This window comes from Chelonoidis abingdonii, chromosome 21 (genome assembly GCF_003597395.2).
Source record: "Chelonoidis abingdonii isolate Lonesome George chromosome 21, CheloAbing_2.0, whole genome shotgun sequence".
Lineage (NCBI taxonomy): Eukaryota > Metazoa > Chordata > Testudines > Testudinidae > Chelonoidis > Chelonoidis abingdonii.
Window position 1 is genome coordinate 13,811,030 of NC_133789.1, and position 27,061 is coordinate 13,838,090.

The window sequence follows — 27,061 nt, forward strand, 5'->3', positions numbered from 1 at the left end:
TTCCTTGCTAATCCCGCCCATCTTCCACTCCTTGTAGGCTTTCTGCTTTTTCTTAACCACCTCTCGGAGATGCTTGCTCATCCAGCTTGGTCTACAACTCCTGCCTATGAATTTTTTCCCCTTCCTTGGGATGCAGGCTTCTGATAGGATAAATTCTGATAAGACAGGATAACTTGCTGGGATAAAAGTGACAAGATCTCTTAGCCTTCATGCTTCAGGGCACAGGCTGCTCCCTGGCTGGGGTCAGGCAGGAAATCCTGCAGATGGATATTGTCAGACAGTCAGAGACTTAACCCTTCTGGGGAAGCGCCCAGTATGGCTACTGGTCACCAGCGCTGCTCTGCTTCAGCAGGACCAGGTCTATGCTTTAGGCCACCTCTCTGCCATGGCAAAGATGACCCCTATGCTGGCACCCCCCCTCCAGATGGGTCTCGATACCCCTGACTCTGCCAGTTCCCCATGTTCTGCCCAGACCCCTTACCTGATGTAGGCTTCCGTGCTGCTGGCCCCCCCGATCTGATTGTCGGTCAGGTAGGTGTTGTGGGAGGTGGAGATGAAGTAATGGCAGAGGGGCTGGCTCATGTCCTGGTAGACGTTGGTGTGCTCCTGGTTCAGGATGTCACCAGCCGCAGACAGCAGGTACATCATGAACCCGTCCAGCATCATGCGGTCGTGTTGTTTGGCTGCAGGGACCACATTTCCAGGGGCTCTTTAAAGGCTCCTCCCCAGATTTTGGGCCTAGTGTCTGTGCACAGGGCAACGTCTCCATGTTGGGAATTTCAGGCTGTCACCCTATTTGGAACCTCAGGGGTTAGCAAGCCTAGGGGTTAGAGCCTGGGAGATCTGATTCAACGCTGGCTGGGACAGGGATTGTGGGTGCTAAAGTAGGGGCTGGGGTGGCAGGAATCCCGGGCCCTGTGCCCAGTTCCATGAAGGGGTGTGGTCTGTACCAGCTAGAGCTTGGCACTAGGACCTGGGTTCTCTCTGGCTCTGCTGCAGTATCACTGTGCAGCCTTGTACATGTCCCCTCGCCCACTCTGTGCCTTAGTTTCCCCAACTGTATCGCATTCCCCACTCATGCACACTCTGGTACCATATGCCTTCTATGGGGAGTAGACTAGGAAGCAGTGAAAAGTGCTGGGGTTGAGATCAGGCCCAGGCTGATCTGTCAGCATTTGCACAGGGCAGCCTGGGCTGAGAGCTTTGTCCAGCTGTCTATGAGTTTCTAGTGCCCTGATCAGCATCTACCCCAAAGAGGCTCAGCCCCAGCATCCTCTGCCCCAGCCATGGCAGGTGTCTGGATCTCGGGTTAGCAGCAATGGAGCAACTGGAGAGTTTTACAAATCTCGGCTGAGATTGTCTAATGCTGCTGCCGTGCCAGCGAAAGGAGATCAGCCAGCCAGCTCCCCGAGGCAGCCCCCCAGGCTCTTCACCACCACGGCCTCAGGCCACTTGGTTTCCTTTTCCTTATTGCTCATAAACCGTCCTAGCCACAATTGTTCACCAATCACCCTGGGCAGGGTCAGACGCAGCCCGAGTTAGCCCAGCTGGCAAGGGCGGAGTCCTGGGGCACTCAGAGGTCAGGACAGGAAGTGAAGCACCCTGTGCCAACTGGGAGCACGCTGGGCTCTGAGAGGAACAGGAAAGATGCGAGACACACACTCAGGGAATGCTGGAGTGGGGCTTCTGGGATTGCTTCAGCTGCGATTAGCATAATGAAGCGCTGCCAAACCACATGCAAAACCTCAGCAGATCTCCCCTACCCGCGGATGTGGCTCCGCTGACCACAGTGGAATTATCCCTGATTTCCCTCCCCCTCTCCCCAGTAAAATACAGCACAGATGGGCCACTGGAGTCCCCCTCAGTTCTAGCCCTAATGCCTGGCTGGCCCCAGCTGTGCCATGGGCTGCACCAAAACCCTGGAGCAAAACTCTCCTGGGCTCAGAGGAGGTTCAGATCTGGGTCTAGTGTAACCATGCTCATAACGTGGGAAATCAAGAGAAAACCCCTCCAGTCCCAGAGCACCTCGCGGGACACCCGCACCACGGCAAACCGACAGCGCAGAGGGCAAAGCCAGGATAGGCGCAGTGTGTGCTGGTGCAGAGGGACTGGAATCCCAAGGCCTCAGATACGCTGGAGCTTGTCCCACAACAAAGATCTTTTCCCTAGCTCTCTGGTTCTACGAAAGCTGTTGCAGGGGCTGGGATGCAAACTACGGATCCGGATCCGAACCTCCTCGGAGTCCAGGGATGTTTATTGCTGCAGCTTGTTTACATGGCCGCAGAGTTCAGGCAAGTTAGCTAGGAATCAAGTAAAGCGGGCTGCAACGCGCACGGCTGAGACAGCGCAGCCAAGGCCGAGAAGGCAGTGTCATCCCAAGGGTTGCCAGCCCCGCCTGGCAGCATACCCTGTACCCTCTGCAAGAACAGCTCCCAGCCTGGACAGTCCACCCACGAGGGAACAGGCCAACAAGCCCCCCTCACACACACACACCCCCAAAACGAGACCAAATTCAATAATGTGTGCCACAGGCAGAGACCGGGACCCGAGGGGCACCAGGCAATGGTGCAATGGCAGAAGGAATGATGAAGTGAGACACACCAGGATAATCCTGGCCAGTGACCCGCCCCCCATGCTGCAGGGGAAGGCAAACCTCCCCCGGACCCCACTTAAACTTTCTCACTGTGACTGCACAGCACGGCCCTTAACTCTCCCCGAGTCGGACTGGACCCAGACGGGCTCTCAGGATGAGGCCTGGCAGAGTTCAGGGGTGTTCGCACAGGGCTGGCGCCTGGACACAAAGCTTGGCCCTGTCTAGCTGAACCAGTCATTCCAGACAGAGGGGCCAAACGGAGCTGACCCAGCCCTGAGGTTCGGGGTGTCCTGTGCCAGAGCAGAGCTGCTTTTGGCCACTCAGCACCAGAGAGAGAAGAACACAAGCCTGAGGCTGCAAAGCAGGGACCAGGGGTGTTCTGATGCTGCTGGGTGATCCTGACGCCGGTGCTGCAGCTTGTGACCTGCTCCACCTGGGAGGGGGCTCCCCTGCAGCCCCACACCTGCTAGACCAGTGAGACCCCACAACCATCTCCAGCCAGTTCCAACCAGCTCAGGGTGGAGCTGCCAGGCCGGGCTCTGGGGATGCCAGCTGCCTTCTGGGGCAGGCCCAGCTCCCCGCCATCGCACTGGCTTTCTGCCCATCACACCGGCCTCTGCTCCTGACCCTGCTGCTCCGTCCCTCACCGTTCCCCTCCAATCCAGGCCTGATTTCTGCATCCACTTGCCCCAGCTCGGGTCAGCCCATCACACCCACAGTGCAGGCCAGTCAGGCTGTATAGCACCTTTGTTGGGATTAACCCTCACCACCCCCCTGGCAGATGGGGAAACTGAGGCACAGAGTGAGGTTCTGACTTGTCTGAGGTCTTGCAGCAAGTCAGTGGCAGAGCCAGGGACGGAACCCAGAAGTCTGACTGCCCGTTCCCCTGTTGTAACCACCAGAGCTTCCCCCCAGAACACAGGAAAGAACCCAGGTGTCCTGATGCCCAGCCCGCTGCTATAACCACTAGACCATGTCTCGTCTGTCGGGGCTGGAGAAAGGAGCTAAGCAGCTGCCCCAGGAGGCAGAAGAACCTGCAGACACTGACACTTGGGTGTGCACAGAAGCAGCACTGGTTTAAAACCGACGTTCATTAACCAGGAGCAGCAATGGGGTTTGGACCCGTCCTGAGATCCGGGAGTGTCTCCACCATGCGCCATCAGGACTCCCCATGTCACACAGCTGGGAATCCTCATGGAAACCTGCCCTGCCAAGCCTCTTCCCTCTGTGAGCTGAGTCTGCCAACTCTCAGCCCAGTTCCTACTGGGACGTGCAGCCAGGTCACTAGAACCAACCGCCATGGCACAGTGGTACCAGACCCAAGGACTGAAGGGCCACAGAGACTGTATCCACCTCTCCTTTGCAGGGTCAGACTAGACAAGCACCCGCGGGAACCCTGCACCAAGCTCTGAGTGCTGAGCTGGCCGTTCTCTGACAGCAGGGGGCAGTGGTGCACACCCCCATGCTGGGTGGGGGCTCATGGGGGGACCTACCTTTCTCGCTGAGCTCATAGGTCTGGATGATCCTGTGGGCGTGCGCCAGGTCGGCCGCCTCGCCCTGGTCCTGCAGGAACGCCCCCAGCTCCTTGGCTGACAGCACACAATCCTGTCCCGAGTAGCGGTGGAACAGCTCCTCCAGCTCGGGCCGCTTCATCAGCAGGGTGCAGAACTCCTCGATCTCGTGCTCCTCCAGCCGGTCGTTGCTGGACTTGTCGCACTCCTGGGGGAGAGGAAGGCCAGGTTCAGAGGCAGCCAGCCCCTCCCATCTGGAGGGCACCAAACAGCCCCTGCAGGCCCATGCTATGGCTTGGGATCAAAGCGGGGCCACTGGAGCCCCACGTGCCCTGCCCGAGGGAAGGGGGCTGGACCAGGCACAGCCACACCGCTGGGTGCTGGGAGAGGAGCCTGACGGGTCTCCGTTTCCTATCTGTGGCACTTCAGTATCTGCACTCGCAGCCTGAAATCCTTACAGTCACACAGCCCTGGGGGGCAGGACAGCGCTTCTCCCTCCCCACATGGCTCTGAGGGGAACTGAGGCACCGAGAGGCTACATGACTGTGCAAGGCACACAGGGAGTCTGGGGCAGAGCAGGGCCTTGAACCCAGGTGCCCTCGGCTAGTGCACTAATCACCGGCCCATCCTTCTGCCTGGCTGCCAGGTGCCTGCATCGCTAGAGAGGCGGCTGGGGCCTTGTCAGCAGCCAGGCCCAGAGTCTGAACTGCCCTCCTCCCTGGGGGCACCTCACAGGCCGGAGCAGGGCTAGGGGGAGGCATCTGCCCTCCTGCTGCCAGGGCATCCCTGCTGTGCAGATCCACAGGCCTTGGGGCCCCAGGACAGACACTCAGGTGCCTTCCCCTTCCCCACCCCCCGTGGGTTGATCCAACGTCCCCCATGCTCTTCTACTGACTCAGCAGACACTGGCCCAGGCCCCAGTTCATCCTCCCCAGAGCAGCAGCCCAGCGCCCGCAGCAGGGAGGGGGTATGTTAGGCTGCTGGGTACTAGAGAGGGAAGGGGCCCAAGTTCCTATTGACAATGACGTGCCCAGAGCAGCAGCACAACAGGCCCCGCTGGGACCAGGGGGTTGCAGGTCAGGACCAAGCGGCACTGGCAGAGTCCCAGACTGGAGCAGCAGAGGGTGCTGGGGTCAGGCAGGGCTGAGGGGCACTGCCAGGGCTGGCCAGGGTCTCAGGACTGGAAGAGCTGGGGGGCTGCAAGGCCCCACTGACGGGCACTGCCAAAGCTGGGCAGGGTGGGGAGCAGGTCCTGGGACTGGAAGAGCTGGAGGGCTGCAGTGAAGTGCAGCAGCAGAGCTGTGAGAATGCTGCCCACGCCCTGCCCACGCCTGTGTAACCAGAGCTACCTGTCTGCCTCTACAAACACCACACAAGTTCCACCTAATCTGCAGAGGGGCACAACACAGAGCAGCCTGCCAGCCACGTCCTGTGTAACTCCTGGGACTGGCACTTCCACAGCAGCCAGGAGTGCCAGAGCTGGGTGGGGGGAGGCAGGGTCTTTGCTGCCTGGCTGTTCAGTTCTGGCGTGAGTGCCGGGCTGGGAGGTGTATCAATAACCTCACAGGTTGTGGTGTTTGAGGCAACTCGCCAGAAACTCCAGCCACCCCAGAAATGCAGGCGAGTCGGTGACCCAGTCTAACCTGCCTGCTGGCTGTCACAACGGGCCAGACACCAGGAGCCACATCCCAGGACAGCCTCAGGAGTTTCGCAGGAAGGAGTCTGATCTGATGGTCAGAGCGGGGGAGCCAGGATGCCTGGGTTCTCCTCCTGCCCCAGGAGGAGAGAAGCTCCATGCTCAAAGCCAGGGTATTACGATGCCCTACCGCTGCGGGAACTTGGAGGAAGTGACTGACCCAAGGTCATGCAGTGAGTCAGTGGCAGAGCAGGGAACAGAGCCCAGGGCTGTATCTACACAGAGGTTCGCGCATACCCCATCCACCAGCCCTGCAAAGTCAGCTCTGTCTGTGCTGGTGCTTGTACCGAGCAGGCAGGTTTACAGCCTGGCACTTGGCCACGCGGTGACCTTTGGGCAGAGTGCTCAGCCCCTCGCAGATATCCTGGCCCTCGCCCACTGTGGCTGCGCTCCGGTTGCTGTGTTTGGAGCCGGGCACCAAAGTGCATGGGTGGAAGTTCCTCTCTGTTCTAGTGCCTAACCCACCATGCTGTGCCCAGGCAAGTCCTGAGGGGAAGAGGAGCTGCCACCCCTCTCCCGAGAGCAGGACCGAAGCCTGGAGGCTGCACAAGTCACCCTGGGAAACCTGCCCTGCTAGTCTGTGCAGAGCGGCCCAGAGCCAGCTGTACCTCCAGCCCGGGCTGCTGCGCTTGGGGCCAGTGGCATGTGAAGCTCTAATTTTAGCCAGCCTGTCAGACAGGCTTTGGCATCATGCACACACCCCCGCAGGCAGCAGCTTGCCCGCCCACCCGGCAGGGCAGCAGGGCCCAAACACAGTGTGGGGGTGCAGCAAGGGGACCCGGGGGGACCCTCTGCAAAGTGGAGACGTGATACTGACCCTCCCTTGGTAAATCACCCGGAGATCTCCAGATGGAAGGGGCTCTGCAAGTGCAAAGCAAGGGGCCCTGGCCATTAGCCCAAGGACAGACCACCCCAGGGTGCTGTGGCCAGTGGTGGAAATTCCCCCCTTTTTAAAACTCCTGCCGCTTGTTTCCAGCAGGCCCCTCCCTGTTAAAGCAGCAACTCCCAGCTGATGAACAGGTGGCTCCATGAGAAGCAGGGTGGTGCTGAGCAAGAACATGGAGATGGGTGGGGAGGCCACGCTCTAGCCCTCTGACCCAGGTCTTAAGAAGCTTCTTGCCATTGACCCCCCTGGTGTCCAGGCCCCGCCATGCTCAGGGTCTGCCTTCGCCAGCAGGAACACTGGTGGGGCTGGGCTGGGGGCTCTGGCCTGGAGGAGAAGGGTGGACAGGTGGCCACGGTGCTGGACGAGGACTCAGGAGACTGAGGCACAGTTCCTGGCTCTGCCACTGACTCAGTGGCATGACCTTGGCCAAGTCACACAGGCCTGAAGTTTCCCAGGAGGTTGGCAGGTTTTGAGTCCTTGTAACTCTGCCCTCCCCCAGCCCATCAGCCTGGGCCTTTCCCCAGCCGTACAGTGGAGAGGGAGATTCTTCCCCCTCGCCTGGTCTATGCTGAACACTGCTTCAGGGACAACGCTCCCTGTGCCCACCGGAGGGGTTCTCCTGTCAGCAGAGGTACCCACCCCCCAGGAGGCTGACGGGAGAATCCTCCCAGCAGCCTAGCACTGGCTACACCAGGGCTAGATCAGTTCAACTGCATCACTGAGGGGGGTGGATTTTTCCAACCAGGCCCCAGACCGTGAGCTCCGCTTTGGGGCAGGGTCTGTCTCTCTCTGGGTCCGTGCAGCGCCTGACACAACAAGGCCACAGCACATCTAGGTCATGGGTTCAAATCTGCATCAGCTCAGTCGTTCCCACGTGCAGGCTGTCATATGGCCTCTGTGAGAGACGAGGTTGGTGGGTCTCAGCCCAGTTCCTCGTAGACAAGTGTCCAGAACATCACAGCTTGGCAAACTCTCAGCAAAGAGGCCATGGACTGACTGTGCCACAGAGAGGGACCTGCCCCCTGCAGTGCACCGCCTGGTCAGGGCGGGGGATGCCGCTAGGCCTGTGCCCCCAGTGATGCTGATCTCCAGCCCTGCTAGGAATGTTATTTCTAATGGGGTTTAGTGCTGATGAAACAAGCTGATTCGGCAAGTGGCTGCTGTGGGTGGGGGCCAGAGAAGAACTGCTGGGAGTGACTCTGGATTCAGACCCTCACCTTCTCCTGAGCTCCGACAAGCTCCGCAGGGCAAGCTGTGATTCATTTCACAAACAGCAGCTCACTGGCTGTGTGATCAGCGCCCAGCCAGCAGGGCACGAAATTAAGTGACCTCGGCGTGCGAGACTCCACTGCAATGAAACACCGCGGCTCGCCCGGGACAGCTGACTCAGGCTCAGGCTATGGGGCTGTTTAACTACAGTGTAGATATTTGGGCTTGGATGGGAGCCCAAGCTCTGGGACCCGACGAGGGGCGACTGTAGGTCATCTGTGGCCTTGCTGACCTCACAGCTCTGATGCGCTGGCCAGATGCCAGACTGGGGAATTCCAAATTCCCCCAGTGCTTTCTGTTGGAGACAGGATTTGCCTTCACTCGCTGTCCTAAACTCGTGCTGTGTTGCTGTATGCTGATAGACTGTTGCCGTGTTCCACCCCAGAGGTGGCTGCACCAGTTCACTGTGATGGTTAGATTCAGTTCTCTCCCATATGTATTGCAGGATCAAACCTGGCCCTGGTGCAGCTTGTGACAGGTAGAAGAAGTGCTACTGGCCCCATCTGTCAGTACAAGGACTGCACCGCTCAGCCCCAGTTCCCAGCAACCTGCTTCCAAGACAGCTAGGCTGCTCCGGGGGAGGCAACACAGCCCAATGGCCCCAGTGTCAAACTGGCACCACGAGTCCTGACAGTGACTCAGCAAGTGGCCTTGGATAACAGCTCACTCCTCTGTGCCTCAGTTTCCCCATCTGTTCCAGACACACACAGGCAAAATAGCTAGCATGTGAGACACTCAGGAGAAGCCAGCTCCCCTGTAGATCCAGCCCTGGCCACACACACACAGCTGCAGGTTGGAGCTTCCTGGTATGAATTCCAGGAGTGGGTGGTGGCCCCAGGCGGCAGGTCTGTGCCTTGAGGCCCCTCCCTCCTCCTTGGTTTTGTTTGTGATTTCAAGGAACAGGCTCCGTTCCTGGAAGCTGCCCTGCCCATGCCCCGATCCCTCGCTCTTGACTTATGGCTGCTCCTGAGCACCTAATGGGACCCAGCTGTGAGCTGTTCCTGGCACTGCAGCAATAGGTGGGGCTTGGAACAAGCTGCTCTATTCCATCCAGGCCTGTACGGCCCACAGGCTGGCTGGGGAGGGGGGAAGCAGGGCAGGGCCCTGGCCCTGCAGCCTGTGACGAAGGCACTTGTGGGTGCACCGAGTCTGACAGTTCTCTGCCAGTGGGAGCGGAGGCTCTGCCTCACTTGGCTTGGTGGGACTCAGGATCTTGCTGTGGGTGCTGGGCAAGCGTCCCCATGTCCGACCCAGAGACCTCGATCCCAGACACTGACACTAGATCAGCAGCAGCCCCTCCCCCAGCCAGAGGAAGTTTGCACTTGGGTAGAACTCTGCAGCCTGGGCCCATGCAGTCCCTGTCATATAGTGTCCCATGGGTGAGAGGCACAGGCTGGGGCCACCCCCTTGTGAGCCCCTCCGCAGGGCCAACCTTACACTTGGAAGGGAACTCAGGGCAATGGCAGGGCAGCAGCAGGACTCAGGGGTGATTGGGGGAGAGGCAGTGGGGACCAGGGAGGAGGGATGCGGAGCCCCGGGAGGCAGTGGGGGCCAGGGGTGATGGAGAGATGGGGGTTGGGGGAAACAGGTGGGACCAGGGGCAGTGGAGGGATGAGTAGGGGCCAGGCCAGGGCAGTGGAGGGACTGGATGAATGGACTAGATTGCGGGCTAGATTGTTGGGCTCAGTGGGTAGTGATCAGTGGCTTGATGTCTAGTTGGCAGCTGGTATCAAGGAGAGTGCCCAGGGGTCGGTCCTGGGGCCAGTTTTGTTCAACATCTTTATTAAAGATCTGGATGATGGGATGGATTCAGTAGCGTAACTAGCGGGGTTCAGGGGAAGTAGCCTCTTCCCCTCAGCAAGTTTTCAAGAAGCAGTGCCTGCCACTGTGGCGCTGATGGCAGCATGGCCAAATAAGCCATGGGGAGGGGTGGCAGGTGTGGAAGTGGCGCCTGTCAGGCCGGCGCTGGCAGCAGCATGGCTGGAGTAGCCATGGGCAGGGGGTGGGCAGCAGGCGCGGCCAGAGGAGTGAGGGGGCCGGCTCCTCGGCCATTGTACCTATGCTCAGCGTGGCCCCAACATTGCCACAGCCACCTCCTGCGGCGGCTCAGGGCTTGGCGGCCAAGCGCTCCCCGCCCCTTGCTAATGCAGCGGGCAGGGGGAGGCGAAAGTGCCCCTGTGTCTTTAAAGCTGCCTGGGTGCCGAGCCCTGCGTGGAGCGCACTGAGTGCCGGGAGCTGCCAGGGATAGGCGGCGACGCAGGACGGAAGGTGAATGGCGGGGATCTGGTGCCTTGCACTGGGGGGTCCGGGCAAGGGGCTCCCAGGCGCCAGGCCTGCAGGGCAGGAGCACAGGCCATGCTGTCTGGACAGGGGGCCCTGGCGCGGCACAGGAGCCTGGAGCCTGGGGTGGGGGGCACTGGACCCCACGGGTGGGGCAGGGCGGCAGAGCCCGGCGGGGGGCACCTGCACAGCGCACTGGGCAGGAGAGATTCTCCCGGGGACAGGGGGGTATCCGCACCCCCGGGAAGCCAGCAGGAGTCCTGAGCCGGCCCCGGGGTTAATCTGGGGGGAAATGAGAGGAGTCGGGGCGTGGCCAGAGGAGGAGCCAGGGGAGGGAGCCTTTTTTATGGTTGCTCCTGCTACACTTAAAATCTGGCTACGCCACTGGATGGACGGCACCCTCAGCAAGTTCGCAGATGACACTAAGCTGTGGGGAGAGGTAGATACGCTGGAGGGTAGGGATAGGATACAGAGGGACCTAGACAAATTAGAGGATTGGGCCAAAAGAAATCTGATGAGGTTCAACAAGGACAAGTGCAGAGTCCTGCACTTAGGAAGGAAGAATCCCATGCACTGCTAGATTAGTGACCGAGTGGCCAGGCAGCAGTTCTGCAGAAAAGGACCTGGGGGTTACGGTGGACGAGAAGCTGGATATGAGTCAGCACTGCGCCCTTATTGCCAAGAAGGCTAATGGCATATTGGGTTGTATTAGCAGGAGCATGGCCCGCAGATTGAGGGACGTGATTATTCCCCTCTTTTCAGCACTGATGAGGCCACTCCTGAAGTACTGTGTCCAGTTTTGGGGCCCCCACTACAGAAGGGAAGTGGACAAATTGGAAAGAGTCCAGTGGAAGGCAACAAAAATGATTAGGGGGCTGGAGCACATGACTTATGAGGAGAGACTGAGGGAACTGGGATTGTTTAGTCTGCAGAAGAGAAGAGTGAGGGGGGATTTGAGAGCTGCTTTCAACTGCATGAAAGGGGGTTCCAAAGAGGATGGATCTAGACTGTTCTCCGTGGTGGCAGATGACAGAACAAGGACAACGCGTCTCAGTTGCAGTGGGGGAGGTTTAGGCTGGCTATCAGGAAACACTATTTCACTCGGAGGGTGGTGAAGCACTGGAATGATTACCTAGGGAGGTGGTGGAATCTCCATCCTTAGAGGTTTTTTAGGTCAGGCTTGACAAAGCCCTGGCTGGGATGATGTAGTCGGGGTTGTCCTGCTTTGAGCAGGGGTTGACTAGATGACCTCCTGAGGTCCCTTCCAACCCTGATAGTCTATGATTCTATGATGGGTGGGGCCAGGGGAGGCAGTGGGGCCGGGGCGATGGAGGGATGGGTGGGGCTGGGGGAGGAAGTAGGGGCAGGGGCGATGAGGGATCGGTGGGGTGGGGAAGCAGGGGGCCAGGGGCAATGGAGGAGGGTGGGGGAGCAGTGGGGCCAGGGCAATGGAGGATGAGTGGGGGGGAAGGCAGTGGGACCAGGGGGGATGGAGATGAGTGGGGATGGGGGAGGTAGTGGGGGCCAGGGGTGATGGAGGGAGGGTGGGGAGCAGTGGGGGCCAGGGGCGATGGAGATGAGTGGGGCCGGGGAGGCAGTGGGGGCAGGGGCGATGGAGAGATGAGTGGGGCCGGGGAAGGCAGTGGGGCCAGGCCGATGGAGGGAGTGGGGGAGGGCAGAATGCCAGGTTCGCCCAGGGCCCCATTTCCCCTGAGGTCGGCCCTGCCCCTCCCACCGGAGACACGGCTCCCTGGGGGCGCGGCAGTGGGCAAAGCGCCACGGGCACAGTGGCGGCGGGTGGGGTGGTACCTGGAAAAGCTGGTAGGCATAGATGTCGTTCATGTCAATATTGATCATCTTCAGCATGTCCTTGATCTCCTTGAAGGACATCTTGTTGTCCTTGTTCTTGTCGGCTCGGCGCAGGATGTCATGGATCCAGATGCCGGAGATGTAAGTAAAGAACGCGGGGGACAGACTCCCAGTGCCCGTCCCCCCCCAGGCCAGGCCTGCCTGGGGCTGCAATGAACTGGGAGGTGTGATGAGTTCATGCTGGCCTTTGCCTGCGATGGGGCCGAGGTCAGCTCTAGGGGCCTGACCCAAAGACCCCGCAGCCGGTGAAAATGACAAGGGCTTTGAGCAGAGGAGACCTGGCTTCCCTGCTGTGCCCCCAGCAGCTGTCCTGCTCCCAGCGCCCTGGGCAGTCCCCGCGCCCTGCACAGCTGCCTGATGGTGGCGCTAGATCGTCCAGCCATTTCACACACAGCTAGTGCAGCTCGTACAACAAAACCGACAGCCGCTCGGCGGTGGAGGGTTTTCCTGGCTGTCTGAATGAGCCCTCCGTGCCAGGGCTCGCGGTTTGCACAAGGGCCCCTTTCCTCACTCCACTGACGCTGGGGCATGGGGGCAGAGAGGGGATGTGCCCTACACCAGGGCATGGCACAGCCAGGAACAGATTCCAGCCCCGCCTCACCCGGCTGCTTCCTGGTATATCACCAGGGCTTTGAGAGCCCCAGGTGGGCAAGGCTACCTGGGGAGAAAGCATCGGCCTGTGGCTGGGGGACAGGAGGTCTAGTCACAGCTCTGCCATGCCACCCCTCCAGCCCACCTGGCCGATGAATGAGAGTCACGCTGCGTGCTTGGCCCAGCAAGGTGCGTGGGGCAGGGCCAGAGGGGCACCATGCACCCTGCCCTTTGTGCTTAGCCCAGGCATGTTTCCACTCCAGGAGGGGTGGTCAGGACAGGGCTGGGCCTGATTTTAGGGTCCGTTATAGTCTGGACCCCAGTGCTGCAGGACGGGACATTTCTGGCCAGACACTCAGGGCTATTGGCCCCGGTGTAACCCTGCTGGCCTGGGTCAGGTCTGGTTTGCTTGGGGTACGTGCAGGGAGACAGACCCTGGGCAGCGGACCCATGTCTCCTAACAGCAGGCTGGAATCCCAAACCTGAGCCACCCCTCCCCATCATCCATCGCGATTGTGCCCAGCTCCATGCGCGGCAACGGCCCCCCGGAACAAGGGAGCGGAGACACTGCTGGTCAAGGGAAAGGATATTGATCAAGCTTCTCTCGCTGGCTCATGGCTTCCACCTTGGCCATCAGCTTTTTCAGCCCCCGGGCCCACCTCTTTGCCTCCTCCTCACTCTGGGCAGCCAGGTCCAGGTTCTTCCGCCGGCCCTTGAAAACGATGGTGAGGCACTGTGTCTCCGGGAAGTAGCGGCCGTGCTTGCGGAGGCCCTCGGACTGGTAGCCCTCCCGCATGGCTTCGATGTGCATGATAGAGACTGCATGAGACAAGGCACAGCAACGGGGATGCGGTCAGAGTCCTGTGCTGTGCCCTGGGCTTTGGCCTCTCCTCCCTGCCTCCCTCTCGCCTGCTGAGAGCCCTTGAGAGCCGGCGACCGGCCAGTGGGTCCAGCCACTGATGGGGTGCAAGACAGCAGCACGTTTCAGATGATCAATGAAATCTGCTGCTAGGGAACCCACCAGCCCCCACTGCGTGACTACGATCGGAGGACTGGAAGGGAGGGGAAAGGATCCCCCAACACATGCACCAATGATTAGCCTGCCCTGGCATCCCACATGTTCTGCTCCATCCCTAAACCGCAGCCAAGGTCTCCCTTCCCCCATTCCTCTCCTCCCCAGGAACTCTGCCCCGTTCCCCAGTCCCTAGCGGGATCTCAAGCCAACTCTTGCTTGAGGGTCTGAAATGCTCAGCTAAGTGGATGGAGATTTTCTATCTCATTGCCAGCTTAGGCCTCCTGGGCCCAAACCAACAACCCCGATCCAGCCCTGCGGCCCCTGGGGAAAGCACCTTTGCTGCTGGCCTGTTTTCATTACAGGCCAACCCCCAACTGGGCCTGGCCACTGGGTCCCACCTGGCCTGGGGGACTTCTTCCTTTACGGCTGCCAGCACCAAGCATGGCGGAGTTCAGAGAGCCAACACACTCATGGCCCTGGTCTGTGTGTCTCCAGCTCGTCCTTCAGGGCACCTCTGCGCAGGTGCCTGCCTCTGGAACCAGGGGAAATCTGACCCTCAGTCTGGCACTGCCCAAAGGGGACCATGAAGGCTGGTAAAACCAGAGCCAGGACTGCAGCAGAGCTCAGGTTTCCAAGGTTCCCGACAGTCAAAGCAGCACGACTCCCAACGTGCCGAGCCCTTGGAAAGGGTGACCCTGGGCCAACGTGTGCCTTCCACAGCACACGCTGGCTCCACCTTGTTTGGAGCCCAAACCTGGCACGCCCCTGGAGCTCTGGGGAAACTCACCCCAGCAGCACCAGCGAGCTTGGCCGGTCTTGCCCCTGATCTGCAGCATCTGCTTTCGGTGGCATGTCCCCTGCCCTCTCAGGGCACATGGGAACTGGAGTCCTGCTAGCTGGCACTACTCAGAGCGGCGGAGCTGAGGTGGCATGAGTGGCAAGAGGGGTTAGCCACTCTGAGTACATACCTTGGGCCTTGTACAGGATCGGACCAGGCACTAGCCCCTTCTGCCGCTTACATCACCACAGCTGCCCAACGTGCTGGCTTGCTTGGACCTAGCACCGCTGCCTCCTGGCATGGGGACTCCCTCCATGCTCCAGGGCAGATGGACCTTTACCTACACAGCAAACTTCAGAGCCACGGGCAGTGCATTCCCAAGGGCTTGGTGCCGTGACCAGGGCTCTCAGGAGAGCTGGGCGCACGCTGGGAGCTGAGATCTTTGGAGAACATGGCCCCAGCCCTCGTTGCTCTGTTCAGTAAGGGCCTGCCAGGGCCCGTGCTCAGTACATTCCAGAAGCAGGGGCCTTAAGACCCATCCGCCAAGCTGCCCTTCTCCAGAAAGAGCTGAGAGGAAGGACGTAATCCTATCTGCTGGGATGCCATCTTATGGGGATCTTGCAAACTGTCCTCCTCCCACCTGCTCTCTGCGGACTCTCTACAGATGATGCGGTGAGGTGCTGAGCGCCCTCCACTCCTCAGGGCTTTGCAGGATCAGGCAGCCAGATTTTCACAAGACCTCGGCCTGCTCGGTGCTGAGCTCTTGTGAAGTTTTGGCCCGGCTAGTGGGGGCTGACACACGACAATCTGACCCTCAGGAGCTCGGTGAGCAGGTGGATGCTGGTCAGGAGTGTCCAACTTCACCCACTGCTCATGTACAGATATGGGAGAAGCAGCTGAGCCAGGGTCTGTATCCTGTTCCTGGCTCTCGTTGGCATTTTATTTAATCAGCAATGGCTCTGGCCTATTGGCAGTGTTGGGTCTGGGTGTCTCAATACCAGAAGGGTGTAGGTAACGTCAGGGGAATTCAGCAAAACGAAGATCTGAGGAGCTAAAGACGCTTAACAGACCCAAGTCAACCTGCAAACGCGTCTCTGGCTGTTTCACTTTGTGCCCCTGGGGCAGTCCCACGGGGACCCATGGGGCCACTTCTGTGAGTGAAGCACACACAGTCCTGCTGCAGAACCCCACCCCTGTGTGACCGAGCAAGGATGGAAAGAGGCGTCAGAGCCACCTGCATGTATGTGAAGGGTATGGGGCAGAGAGGAGTTATTTAGAGCGGCCCTGGGAATAACAGACCTGTGGCCATCACCTGCTGCAAGTGAGCAGAGGAGATTGACTCCACCTCCAGCAAAAGTATCTCCTAGCAGTGAGATCCCAGGCTGGGGAAGGGAGGGAGCCCAGTTGTTTGTGACGCTGAGCTAGAAAGCCAGGTTTGCAAGGACTCAGTACCCAATGTGCCCCCCACATGCTGAGTTCTTTGGAAAGTGGAGCCCCAGGTGAATAAAGCAGTGTGGGAAGTTCTGCAGGGAAGGGCCTGGCCCTGGGAGAAGGGAACTGGGTGAGCAGCAGTTCTGCAGAAAAGGACCTGGGGATTACAGTGGACGAGAAGCTGGATATGAGTCAGCACTGCGCCCTTGTTGCCAAGAAGGCTAACAGCATACTGGGCTGCATTAGTAGGAGCATTGTCAGCAGATCGAGAGAAGTGATTATTCTCCTCTATTCAGCATTGGTGAAGCCACACCTGGAGTATTGAGTCCAGTTTTGGTCCCCTCACTACAAGAAGGATATGGACAAATTGGAGAGAGTCCAGCGGAGGGCAACGAAAATGATTAGGGGGCTGGAGCACATGACTTACAAGGAGAGGCTGAGGGAACTGGGATTGTTTAGTCTGCAAAAGAGAAGAATGAGGGGGGATTTGATAGCTACTTTCAACTACCTAAAGGGGGGTTCCAAAGAGGATGGAGCTGGGCTGTTCTCAGTGGTGGCAGATGACAGAACAAGGAGTAATGGTCTCAAGTTGCAGCGGGGGAGGTCTAGGTTGGATATTAGGAAACACTTTCACTAGGAGGGTGGTGAAGCCCTGGAATGGGTTACCCAGGGAAGGGGTGGAAACTCCTTCCTTAGAAGTTTTTAAGGTCAGGCTTGACAAAGCCCTGGCTGGAATGATTTAGTTGGGGTTGGTCCTGCTTTGAGCAAGGGGTTGAACTAGATGACCTTCTGAGGTCTCTTCCAACCCTGATATTCTATGAATCTATGACATAAGGGGTATGTTTTAATCTCTAATTTCTGTTGTTCTAATCCCAGACCAGACAGCGCCCATGTGAGCGTAGGATTTGCTGTCTCCAACAGAGATACTGACAGCAGTTGCTGTAGTGAAGCATCAGAGCAGTGTCTAGGGTCGCCATGTCCAGGATCAAGGAGGGGGTATGTCTGTTCGCCCAGAAATCAAACCCAATGCTTTCGATGGGGGAGCGAGAGGGGTTTCTGAGCAGAGTGATGGGACTTCATGGCTGGGAGGTAAAGGATGAAAATGCACCTTGGCAAACCTGTTAACTCTGCCTGCTGTCCTGCCAGGGCAGAGGAAACAAGAGCATGGAGCTGAGAACCTGCTCGGCTCATGCAGCTGGATTTTACAGGGTTCGGCTTGGGCCAGCCGAGTTCTGTGCTTGGGTGGGTGAATCTGAAGTCCAGGTTCTGTGCTGGGGGTTCTAGGCTCTGTGTTGGGTGGGGTTTTATGTTCTAGTTTCTGGCCTTGTGTTCTAGGTTATGTGCTCTACATTATGTATTGGGCAAAACGTTGGGTTGTAGAATTTGCATTGGTTGGGGGTTGGGTTCTAGGTCAGTGGGTGGGAGGGGTTCTTGGTTCTGTGTTGGAGGTGGGTTGGGTTCTAGGTTCTGAACTGGGATCTTGGCTTCTTGTTTCCAGGAGCATTTGTGCCCCTGAGTCTCAGGCACTGGGACTTACAGATCTGCTTGGAGCGAGCCCGTTTAAAGCAGCGCTCAGACAAGATGGTCAAGCCATCCTCCTGCAAGCGGTAGAACCGCTCCTTCTTCCGTCTGCGTGACTTGATCTTCCAGAGAAAGGAGCCATTCAGCATCACCTTGATGTCCTCATCATCTGTCAGGCCTGCAGGGAACAAAGGGGAAGAACCCATCAAGCCCCCCAAAGCCACCACTTCTGCAGCAGGGCTAGTAACTCAGCTGCCAGTGCAGCATCACTCCGCAAGTAGCCAGCTGGCCTGCCCACCCGGTGCCTGAGGTTTGCCAGCTGACCCGGGCCCTGGGAGCAAGGAGTGTGAGGGGCATCTGTCCGCTGCACAGTCAGCGTTCTGTCCTGCCTTGCAGGGAACCCATGCCCCTAACCAACGAACACAAACACCAGCTAAAAGGCACGGGCAGCATCCACTCTAGAACGTGGGGCCTCCTGTTCCATCCAGCCCAGGTGCCTACAGCTTGAGTTCCCGGAAATTCTCCTCTCGCTGCAGAAGAGGTCGTACACCCACACTGGCCACAGCTGCACTCACTTGTGCTCTCTCTCTCTCACACACACACACCCCTAGAAGGTCTCACAATGGTTTCTGGTATCACACAAATGGACTGTTGCCAGGGTTTGCTACTGAGATGGCAACCCTGACCCGCTGAGTGTGTGGGCACCAGCCCAGGAAGCACCATGTGTTGTTCAGTGTAAGGGTCCTGGTAACATTCTTGCAGGAGAAACATGAATCAGAGGCTGGGCCGTGGCAGGCAAGTTAAGGACAAATAGCTTTAACAGCTCTTTGCCCTTCGATAGTGCCTTTCAGACCAGGGCCTCCCTGCACTTCATATACAGTAAGGATTTTAGTCTCACACCACCCTTGTGAGATAGGTCCCCATGTTATCCATGGGGAAACTGAGGCCCAGAGGGGCAGTGACTTACCCAAGGCAGCCAGCAGGTCAATGGCAGAGCCAGAAATAGAACCCAGGCAGCCCTCATTGCTGCAACTCCCAGAACCAAGAATGGAGCCTGGGAGTCCAGATCCCCAGTCCTTCGGCTCTAACCCTCACTCCCCTCCCAGAGCTGGAAATGGAACCCAGGTGTCCCGATTCCTAGGACCCCTGCTCTAACCTTAGACCCCACTCCCTCCCTTAAATACCTTGGGCCAAATTCACTGATGATTGAGGCCTTGTGAACATAAGGCCCTGCTGTGCCGCTGGACTTTTAGCAGGCTAAAATCTCCCAGACGGGCTTCAGTAGCCTCTGGGAGATAGAACCCGATTCCGTAAGACTCTTGGCGAAACCAGGAGGGTTGGCAACCCCCGTGGTGGGTATTATAGGCCTCCCCAAGTAGCCTGGCATGGCCCAGCCCATGCTCTGCCCCCAGACCCCTCCTGCCATTCCTGGCATTCTGCCCTGGGCCAGGCAGGCTGGGGCTGGGGCTGGAGCTAGGGCTGTCTGGCCTTCTGTGAGGACTCAGGGTGGGAGATGCTCAGGCCGCACTGCCCACCTGGCCCTGTGGCCACGCCACCTGGCACACCGGGGCCATGGTGGGGGTGCTCTGGGCTTCTGTGGGGGGGTAGAACAGGAGGGGGAGGGGCAGGGTCTTGGGAAGAAGGGGAGGGGCCAAGGGTTAGCCTCCCCACAACCAGTTCACGGGCCACCCATGGCACTGGCTGGATTCCAGCCCCCACAGCTTGAGTGCAGGGCTTTGACTCGGGCCCAGCTCTGCTTCAGCCAGAGAGAGGGGAACCTTCCTATACTGAACCAGTCAAGAGCAGCATCACCAGAGGGGATCAGCCCAGTGGCCAGCACCAGATGCTTCAGAGGAAGGTGCAAGAGCCACATAGTAACAGATGTCAGATAATCTACCCACCCCAGTAGGTCTTATCCTGGTCTCTAATGAGACTGGCTTAAGCTCTAAAGCAGGAGGGTTAATATCCCAGCCAGAATTTTTGCTAGCAATAATTCGGATAACTCAGGATTTTCTGATATCCACGGAAATGTCCAACCCTTTTTTGAATCTTGCAAAGTTTCTGGCATCAGTGGTTTCTGTGGCAGTGAGTTCCACGGGCTAATTAACCATTGGGCGGAAGGGTTTCCCTCGGTCAGTGTTCAGAACTGGATTGTATCTCGATCCGTTCCCGACAGAGCTTTGTGCCCTGCCAGCCAGCCCAGGAGCACATCTCCTCTCAGAGCTGCAGGGAGGCGGAGGTTAAGCCAAGCAGGGGCATTGGCCAGGATGCTCTGTGTTGTGACGTTATGTAAAGGCAGCTGAAGAATGACCAAAGGGGCCAATTCAACTAATCCAAATAACCATCCAATGGGAGGAGGGTGGATTGGTTTCGGACCCCAGCTGGCGCTCAGCCTGGCGCATGCCCCACTGCATTGCGGGGGAGGTTATCCGAGCAGACGCTGCTCTGAGATCCTGGTGTGCTAAGCGCAGACTGAGAGGCCATCGTAACAATCCCCGTCTAGGCGGGCGCTCGCGGGAAGAGCGTGGGAGGTGGAGGGGAACACTGGGTGTTTGTTTTGGCCCTGTGTGTGGGCAGATGTAAGGCCATAGCCACGCCCTGAGGGAGTTCGTCTCCTGCGCAGCCTACAGCCCACATGCCCCTCTTAGACCTTCCCAGCTCTCCGGGGGGAAGATCCCAATGTGCATGGCACCGTGTGAGGAAAAAAACCCAGAGTCCTCTATCTTCAGCCCAGATTCTCCCGGATTCAAATACACCTGTGCAGGGCAGGAGCTGTGACCGGCACTGCTGGGCCCGGACTGTTCAGGGATTCCTAGACTGTAAGGCCACAAGGGAGCATTACAATCTTCCCGTCTGAGCTCCTGCCCACCCCAGGCATTCCTGCACCCAGCCCAGAGCTGCTGGGGGAGCCAAGCACATCGTTTAGAAAGAGACGCCCTGTCTTGACTGCAAGTGGCTGAGGTCCCACCTCATCCCGAGTCAAGCACCCTGCTGCACTGTGCTCACTGGAATCGTGCCGGACTCAGACAGTTCTGGGCAACACAGGTGGGGCGCTGGCAGCATAACCCAGGGTCCAGTGCTCCAAGCCGGGCATCAGGAGATGCGGGTTCCTCTCGGCTCTGGCAATGGCTTGTCTGATCACTGAGGCCGAGTGTCCAGTGGGACACCCTAAAGCCCCTCCAGATGGGCTCCCAAAAACTGAGACACTTAAAAGCAGAGACCTTTGAAAATTGCAGCCTTAACCGCTTGTATTCCCCACCCCGCTTCCTACCTGCTGGACACAAAGAACCTGGGGTAAGAGCTCAGGCCGCACCCCTCGGTCTCCTTGGTATCATGCAGTTTACAATCACGGTGCCATTCAACTCAACCCTGTCTTGAGCAAATATCAATTTTGCAAGCAAAGCACAGAGGGAGCTGACAGCTGTAAATACGGTGCGGGCTGGGCTCTGGCTGTAAATATCCTGCCTGATGACCGATCCGCTCCCTGGCGAGCAGCCACTGATCATCTGAAAGCAACAAACTGTCAGCCTCCCGCAAACCACAGCGAGGGATGTGCACTTCTGAGCAGGGTTTGCCTTGAACCTTCCCCCGGGGGCTGCTCTCCCTGACAGTCCAATGCCACCCTGCAGTCTTCCTGGGAGGGGTCTCCATGAACGGGTCACATGTTCCCAGCACTATCTCAGGGAAGGTTAGAATGGGAACTAATCAAATATAACTAAGGAAGCAGCATGGTACGTTAGCAGGCTGGGGGAGTGGGAGCCAGGACATCTGGGTTCTATTTCTGTGTCTGTCACCGAATGCGCTTGGGCAGGTGGCGCAGGGTCACATCTCCCAGGACTCTGCACTCACAGTTGAGGGCCAGATTTTCAAAGAAAACCGGCACCCAGCGCTTTTCAGGTGTGCTGAGCATCTGCGGCTACCCTCAAGACATCCGTGCTATGGGCAGGTGACCGTGGCTTCCCAAGGGGGCGGTAAGGCTGTTTGAGAAGCACTTGGACACCCACCGCTGCAGGATGGTAGCGATGTTCAAAGCGCGGTTAACTAGGGAACACCTGGTGCAGCTGTTACCTTTAACAAGGAAACACCTGGTGCAGCTGAGTCCCAAGGTCCCTGTGGAGCACATGACCTTCCAAGTCATTGCTATGGACTTGCAGAACATCCTCCATTCCAAATACAGAGCCTAGGTCCCTCCCAATGGAAAAGGGCAGGGTCTTTGCCTCTGTATGATACTGACATCGAGCCCAAGACTCCAAGGTGAGTGTATCTGATGCTCCAGGCTGCTCTTGTCTACCACACACACAGCAGGCAAGACAACCGCTGGCTCTGAGTGGATTTCCCAAAGGAGGGTGTTGTACAGTAAATGACACGTAATCACAACAAGTAAATCAAATTACAGGCTGTGTCGAAGCCCCCCAGAGCAACAGGGGATGCAAAAGCATCCAGCTATAATCTGATCTGAAACTCACCACCAGGTAATGGCCTGTTTTAGGACCTAAACTCACCCAGGGATTTGTTCTGACCTAGTAAATGTTCCAGGCACACAGGCATGAAGCTAAAGAGGTGCTAGTTTTAAGCACCACATTTAATTCTCGTATACATTTTTAAAGGGTTACGAGATTTATTTGGGGGGAGGGAGAGTTTTGTCTGGGATCGGCAAAGTACCCAAGTTGGGCAGAGAATTTCACTGGGATTTGCACACCAAACTCCCTCAGGTTCCTTCCCCCACAGAACATGATCCAGCTCTCTGCCAGCAGGGGAAGAAGGAAGTGAAACTGGCTAGAAACACTGCCAGCCTGGCCAGCCTAGTTTCCCTGTCTATGCTGAGTGAAAGGCACGGCATGAACAAGCCACATTCACGATAACAAGCCAGGTTCTGCAGTTCCTCCCAGCTGCAGTCACCTGGTGCTGCAAGCAGCACAGGGCCAGGAAGTGGTTTGGAAAAGATGATTCTTCTCTGGCCGGTGGGTTTGATTCTCCTTTGACGCAGGCATGGGGGGAGCCAGTGCACTGAGCCAATGGAGTTACCTGGGGCTAAAACTGGGGGAAGGGAGAGGAGTACCAGGCTGTCTCTCTTAAACTCATCAAACGACATGGAAATTCAAGGGCCATGGAAAATCCATCCACTGGCTTGTCAGGGAAATAGCCAGAAACGGGGTGTAAACTCGCTTTCCATCACCTCCGGTACATGATTTCTCCCTCATGGAATGGAAACATGAAGAAATCTCCCCTCGGGCCCGAAATTGCCTAGATTACAGAGTCACTTTTCCTGTGCCAAGCTTCCAAAGCCTTTTGATGAATGAGTGCGCTGATCAGAAAGGCCTAGGCACACAGCTACCCCCACCCCTGCCCCCGGGACTCCCTGCATCGCCCAGCACACACGGCAATGCCCACATGGCTACCCTACCCCCACCCCTGCCCCTGGGACTCCCTGCACCACCCAGCACACTCGGCAAGGCCCACATGGCTACCCCCACCCCTCAGCAAGGCCCACATGGCTACCCTACCCCCACCTCTGCCCCCGGCACTCCCTGCACTGCCCGGCACACTCGGCAAGGCACACACGGCTACCCCCACCCCTGCCCCCGGGACTCTCTGCACCGCCTGGCGCACTCGGCAAGGCCCACACGGCTACCCTACCCCCACCCCTGCCCCCGGGACTCCCTGCACCGCCCGACGCATTCGGCAAGGCCCACATGGCTACCCCCACCCCCGCCCCCGGGACTCCCTGCACTGCACGGCATACTCGGCAAGGCCCACACGGCTACCCCCGCCCCCGGGACTCCCTGCACCGCACAGCGCACTCGGCAAGGCCCACACGGCTACCCCCACCCCCACCCCCAGGACTCCCTGCACCGCACGGCACACTCGGCAAGGCCCACATGGCTACCCCCGCCCCCGGGACTCCCTGCACCGCACGGCGCACTCGGCAAGGCCCACACGGCTACCCCCACCCCCACCCCCACCCCCGGGACTCCCTGCATCACCCGGCGCACTTGGCAAGACCCACACAGCTACCCCCACCCCCACCCCCGGGACTCCCTGCATCACCCGGCGCACTTGGCAAGGCCCACACGGCTACCCCCGCCCCTGCCCCCGGGACTCCCTGCATCACCCGGCACACTTGGCAAGGCCCACATGGCTGGACACTAGAATGAAAGCAAGAGTGAGACTGACTCACTCTGACCTGCTCCCACTCCAGTGGAAACACTTCCATTCACAGGCTCCCAGTGGGGAAAGGTGTCAGAGTCCAGATTACCGGCCTCTGCAAATGCTTGGGCTGACTGAAGGCAGGAACAGGGAGGAAGCAGCGCAAACGCCTTCCGTTCCTGACCCCGTAGAGTCCTGTTTCAAGCAGCCCGCAGGACACATCCGCTGGAGGCAGCTTGAACACCCCAGGTGCTGTCCTGTGGTGGCAGAACAGAGGTCAGGAGTGTAAGGGCCTGATCCAGCTCCCCTGGAAGCCAGAGGAAAGACTCCTGTTGATTTCAGTGGAAACTGGGTCAGGCTCTATGAGCGCCACAGCATGCCCCACACTCCTGTTTTCTATCCTGGGTCTCTTACAGTGGCTTTGGGGAGCAGTCCCAGCTCCCCTCCCCGCCCACGAAAACCCCTCTGCTCTCTATTTCCAGAGCAGGGAAAGCACCTTTTGGTGTTCACTCCGTGCTCACACTTCCTAGATTCAGCCCTGGAGATTTGAGCTCTTTGCCTCTGGCTGACTAGAGCGCTGAGCCTTCCCTCTGTCCCCGGCCAGTATTGTGTGTTCCACATCGATTCGCATCTGGCCAACAGCGCGGCCTCCTGAGCCAGCTCCTGTGTGTGTCCCCAGAGCATCGCTCTTCTGTGTTCAGGCCCTTCTCCTCGGTTGCACTTTGCAGAGCCGTGCAATGAGGCAGCCTGCCAGAGGCTCCGCCCCAAGCTTTCAGAGCACGCTAAGGAGCTTGATGAGGTTTTAAACCATTGCAAGAATCAAGCTGGAAACTCACCGGCCAGGCGTAATTCCCAGCTTTGCTTCCCAGCCAAGCCCAGACTGACCCTCATACTCAGTACTGAGATAAGCTCTGTCACAGAGACTCCAAAGCACCTGACAAACACAAGTTAACTGGGAGGCAGGTCATTATTATCCCCAGTTCCTAGATGGGGAGACTGAGGCAAAGAGTGGAGCAGTGACTTGCACAAGGTCACACAGAGAGGCAGGAGCAGAGCCAGGAATAGAACCCAGCGTCCTGAGTGATACTCAGGCCTGTGCTTCACTATGTCGCTCCCTCCCCTTCGCTGCAAAGGCAGAAAACTCCAGTCCTCATGGACACTTATGAGAGAACTTTCACTCCAGCTCCTTCCTCCGCGAGCGGCCGTGGCTTGTGGCGCCAGCACACATAGGGGCTGCCGCATTCAGCACTAATGTCAACAGGTGGAACCTGCAACCCTGAGTCTAGAACTGCCAGAGGCTGCCAACGCCATCCTAGCCATGCCCCACAGAGCCCAGGTGTCACGGAGTCACCAGGCAATGCTCTGGAACTGCTCCCCACAAAGCCAGGCAGGACTGTGGGGAGCCTCCTCTCCCTTGGAGCAGACTTGTTCAGGGCAAGAAGCTCACATGTCTTCACTCCTGGGTCTCTCCTTGGAGCATTCAGCATCCTCTGCCCCTCCGTGCACTTCCCACAGCGAGCCCACCCTGGCGGGGTCCTGGGGAAGCCACAGGGTCCTGCACCCCCACTTTGCAGTCAGACGTGACTCTCAGCCAGCCAGTAAAACAGAGGTTTATTCAAAGATAGGAACAGGGTCTAAAACAGAGCTTGTAGATACAGTGAACCGGACCCCTCGGCCGGGTCCATTCTGGGGGGCAGTGAGCCAGACCCCCAGGTCTGCACTTCACCCTAGTCCCCAGCAAGCTCCAGACTAACAACCCCCTCCAGCCCCTCTTCTCTGCTCAGCCCCTTTCCCGGGCCAGGAGGTCACCTGATCTCTTTGTCTCCAACACCTTCAGCTGGCACCTTTGCAGAGGAGGGGCTCTGGCCATCAGTTGCTAGGAGACAGAGTGTCAGGCATTTAGGTGCACTGGCCCTTTGCTCTGCCAGATACTTAAGAACTGCCTAGGGGACACTGAGGCACCAACACAGTATTCAGAGAAAACATTAAGAACATTCCCAGTTCATTACACCAGGCAGCGCCACAGCCCCTTGCACCCAGGACTCCCTCCCCCATTGACATGGGGCAGATGGCTTTACTCTATTGGGCCCCCTTGGCCCATCTCAAAACAGGAATATCCAGCTCCTGGCCAAGCCTGAGCCTTACCTCCTGCCTGACTCTCCTGTTTGCAGTGCCTGAAATCCTTCCCGGAAAGGGGCTAGCCAAGGGCAAAGGATTATTCTGAGGCCTACAGTCTTGGAAGGGTTAATTTAGGAGGCCAGCTCACAGCCAGCACTGAGACACTGCTGTGCTGTGAGAGTTCCCATGGCTGTCCCTGTCCCTGCCTCTGGCACAGACTCTCCACCCATGGCACATCCAGGCCATCCCCCTCCGTGCTCCTCCCGCTCACACACAGAGCCGGCTCTGTACTGCCTGTGCTGAGTACAGTCGGAGCTCTGGCAAACCGAGAGCAGCCGCTGGCTCTCCCAGGGCACTGCCCAAGCTGGCCCCAGCCCGAGAGGGGAGAGATGAAGGGTGCAGCAAGGCTGGGCCATCCTGAGGCCGGTCCAGGTGGCTAGGCCTGCTGCAGGGGACTGGCCAGGCTTGTACCTCTAGACACTGGCCTCTCCTCCCCTGACATCATCACTCTCACTGGCTACAAACACGCAGCACCTCCTGTCTAAACACTGGTCCCTGTGTTGATCCTGCACATTCCTCCAGCAGCCAGCTCCACTGGGAGAGGACACAGCTCCCTCCTTCCTTCCCAGCTTCCAGCTGCTCCTTCCCCGGCCCCGCCAGCATCCCTTTGCAATCCATTCGCACTTTGCCTTCAAGAGGATTTTACTGGGCCAGCGTAGGGGGAGGCAGCCTTATGTAAGGGCTCCCCCCTGATCCAGATTGTTCCTGGCAGCTCTGGCTCAGCCCTGCTTAGTGATCTCAGGGGCAGTTTTATCCCCTTGGGAATAGATGCAAAAAAATTCAATGAGGGAGAAATAGCAACGCAAATCAGCACTGTGGAGACAAGGCCCTCCAGCGCCCACGCCAGGTGAAGGATTGCAAACATCTATCGCAAGTCCCCTGCACCTGATTCCAGCCCAGGGGCTCTGGGGGCCAGATTCCTACCCACAGCCCGTGCAATGAAAAAGGCTCCACGTCCTTCTGTGGCTGCCGCTACTGCTCCCCCACTTTTACTACAGGCGGGGGTCACTGCGCCATCCCCAAGCCCTGCTCTCCTTCCTATGCAGTAAAACCACAGCATCTCCCTGGGCGGGGCAGGGTGTAGATACAGAGAATTTTGGAGTTTAGTGATGGGTCCAGCAGGCCACACATGGAAGCCGGCCCATTTTTCCAGCCGCTCTGGCTCCAGGCTCCGCAGGATTCAGGTGGTGACAGAAGTGGAGCTGCTGTTCTGAATACTGCCAGAGCTGCTATATGAGAAGCTAAGAATACGGCTGTGTCCCAGCTCGCTATAAACGGCTCCCCAGATAAGGACAT

General features: G+C 58.4%; 1 protein-coding gene across 1 annotated transcript in view; it reads right to left on the minus strand.

Annotated features, from left to right (window-relative positions):
• PLCD3 (phospholipase C delta 3) overlaps positions 1 to 17,613 on the minus strand; it is a 31,380-nt gene extending 13,767 nt beyond the window's left edge. Inside the window, exons 1-5 of the mRNA XM_032796916.2 lie at positions 17,457 to 17,613; positions 13,286 to 13,514; positions 12,045 to 12,174; positions 4,087 to 4,312; positions 482 to 683 (exon numbers count right to left, since the gene is read on the minus strand). Of these exons, the coding sequence (XP_032652807.2) occupies positions 482 to 683; positions 4,087 to 4,312; positions 12,045 to 12,174; positions 13,286 to 13,514; positions 17,457 to 17,589 (920 nt within the window). The 5' untranslated portion in view covers positions 17,590 to 17,613. The remainder of the gene's footprint in view (positions 1 to 481; positions 684 to 4,086; positions 4,313 to 12,044; positions 12,175 to 13,285; positions 13,515 to 17,456) is intronic.
• Between the last annotated feature and the right edge of the window lie 9,448 nt (positions 17,614 to 27,061).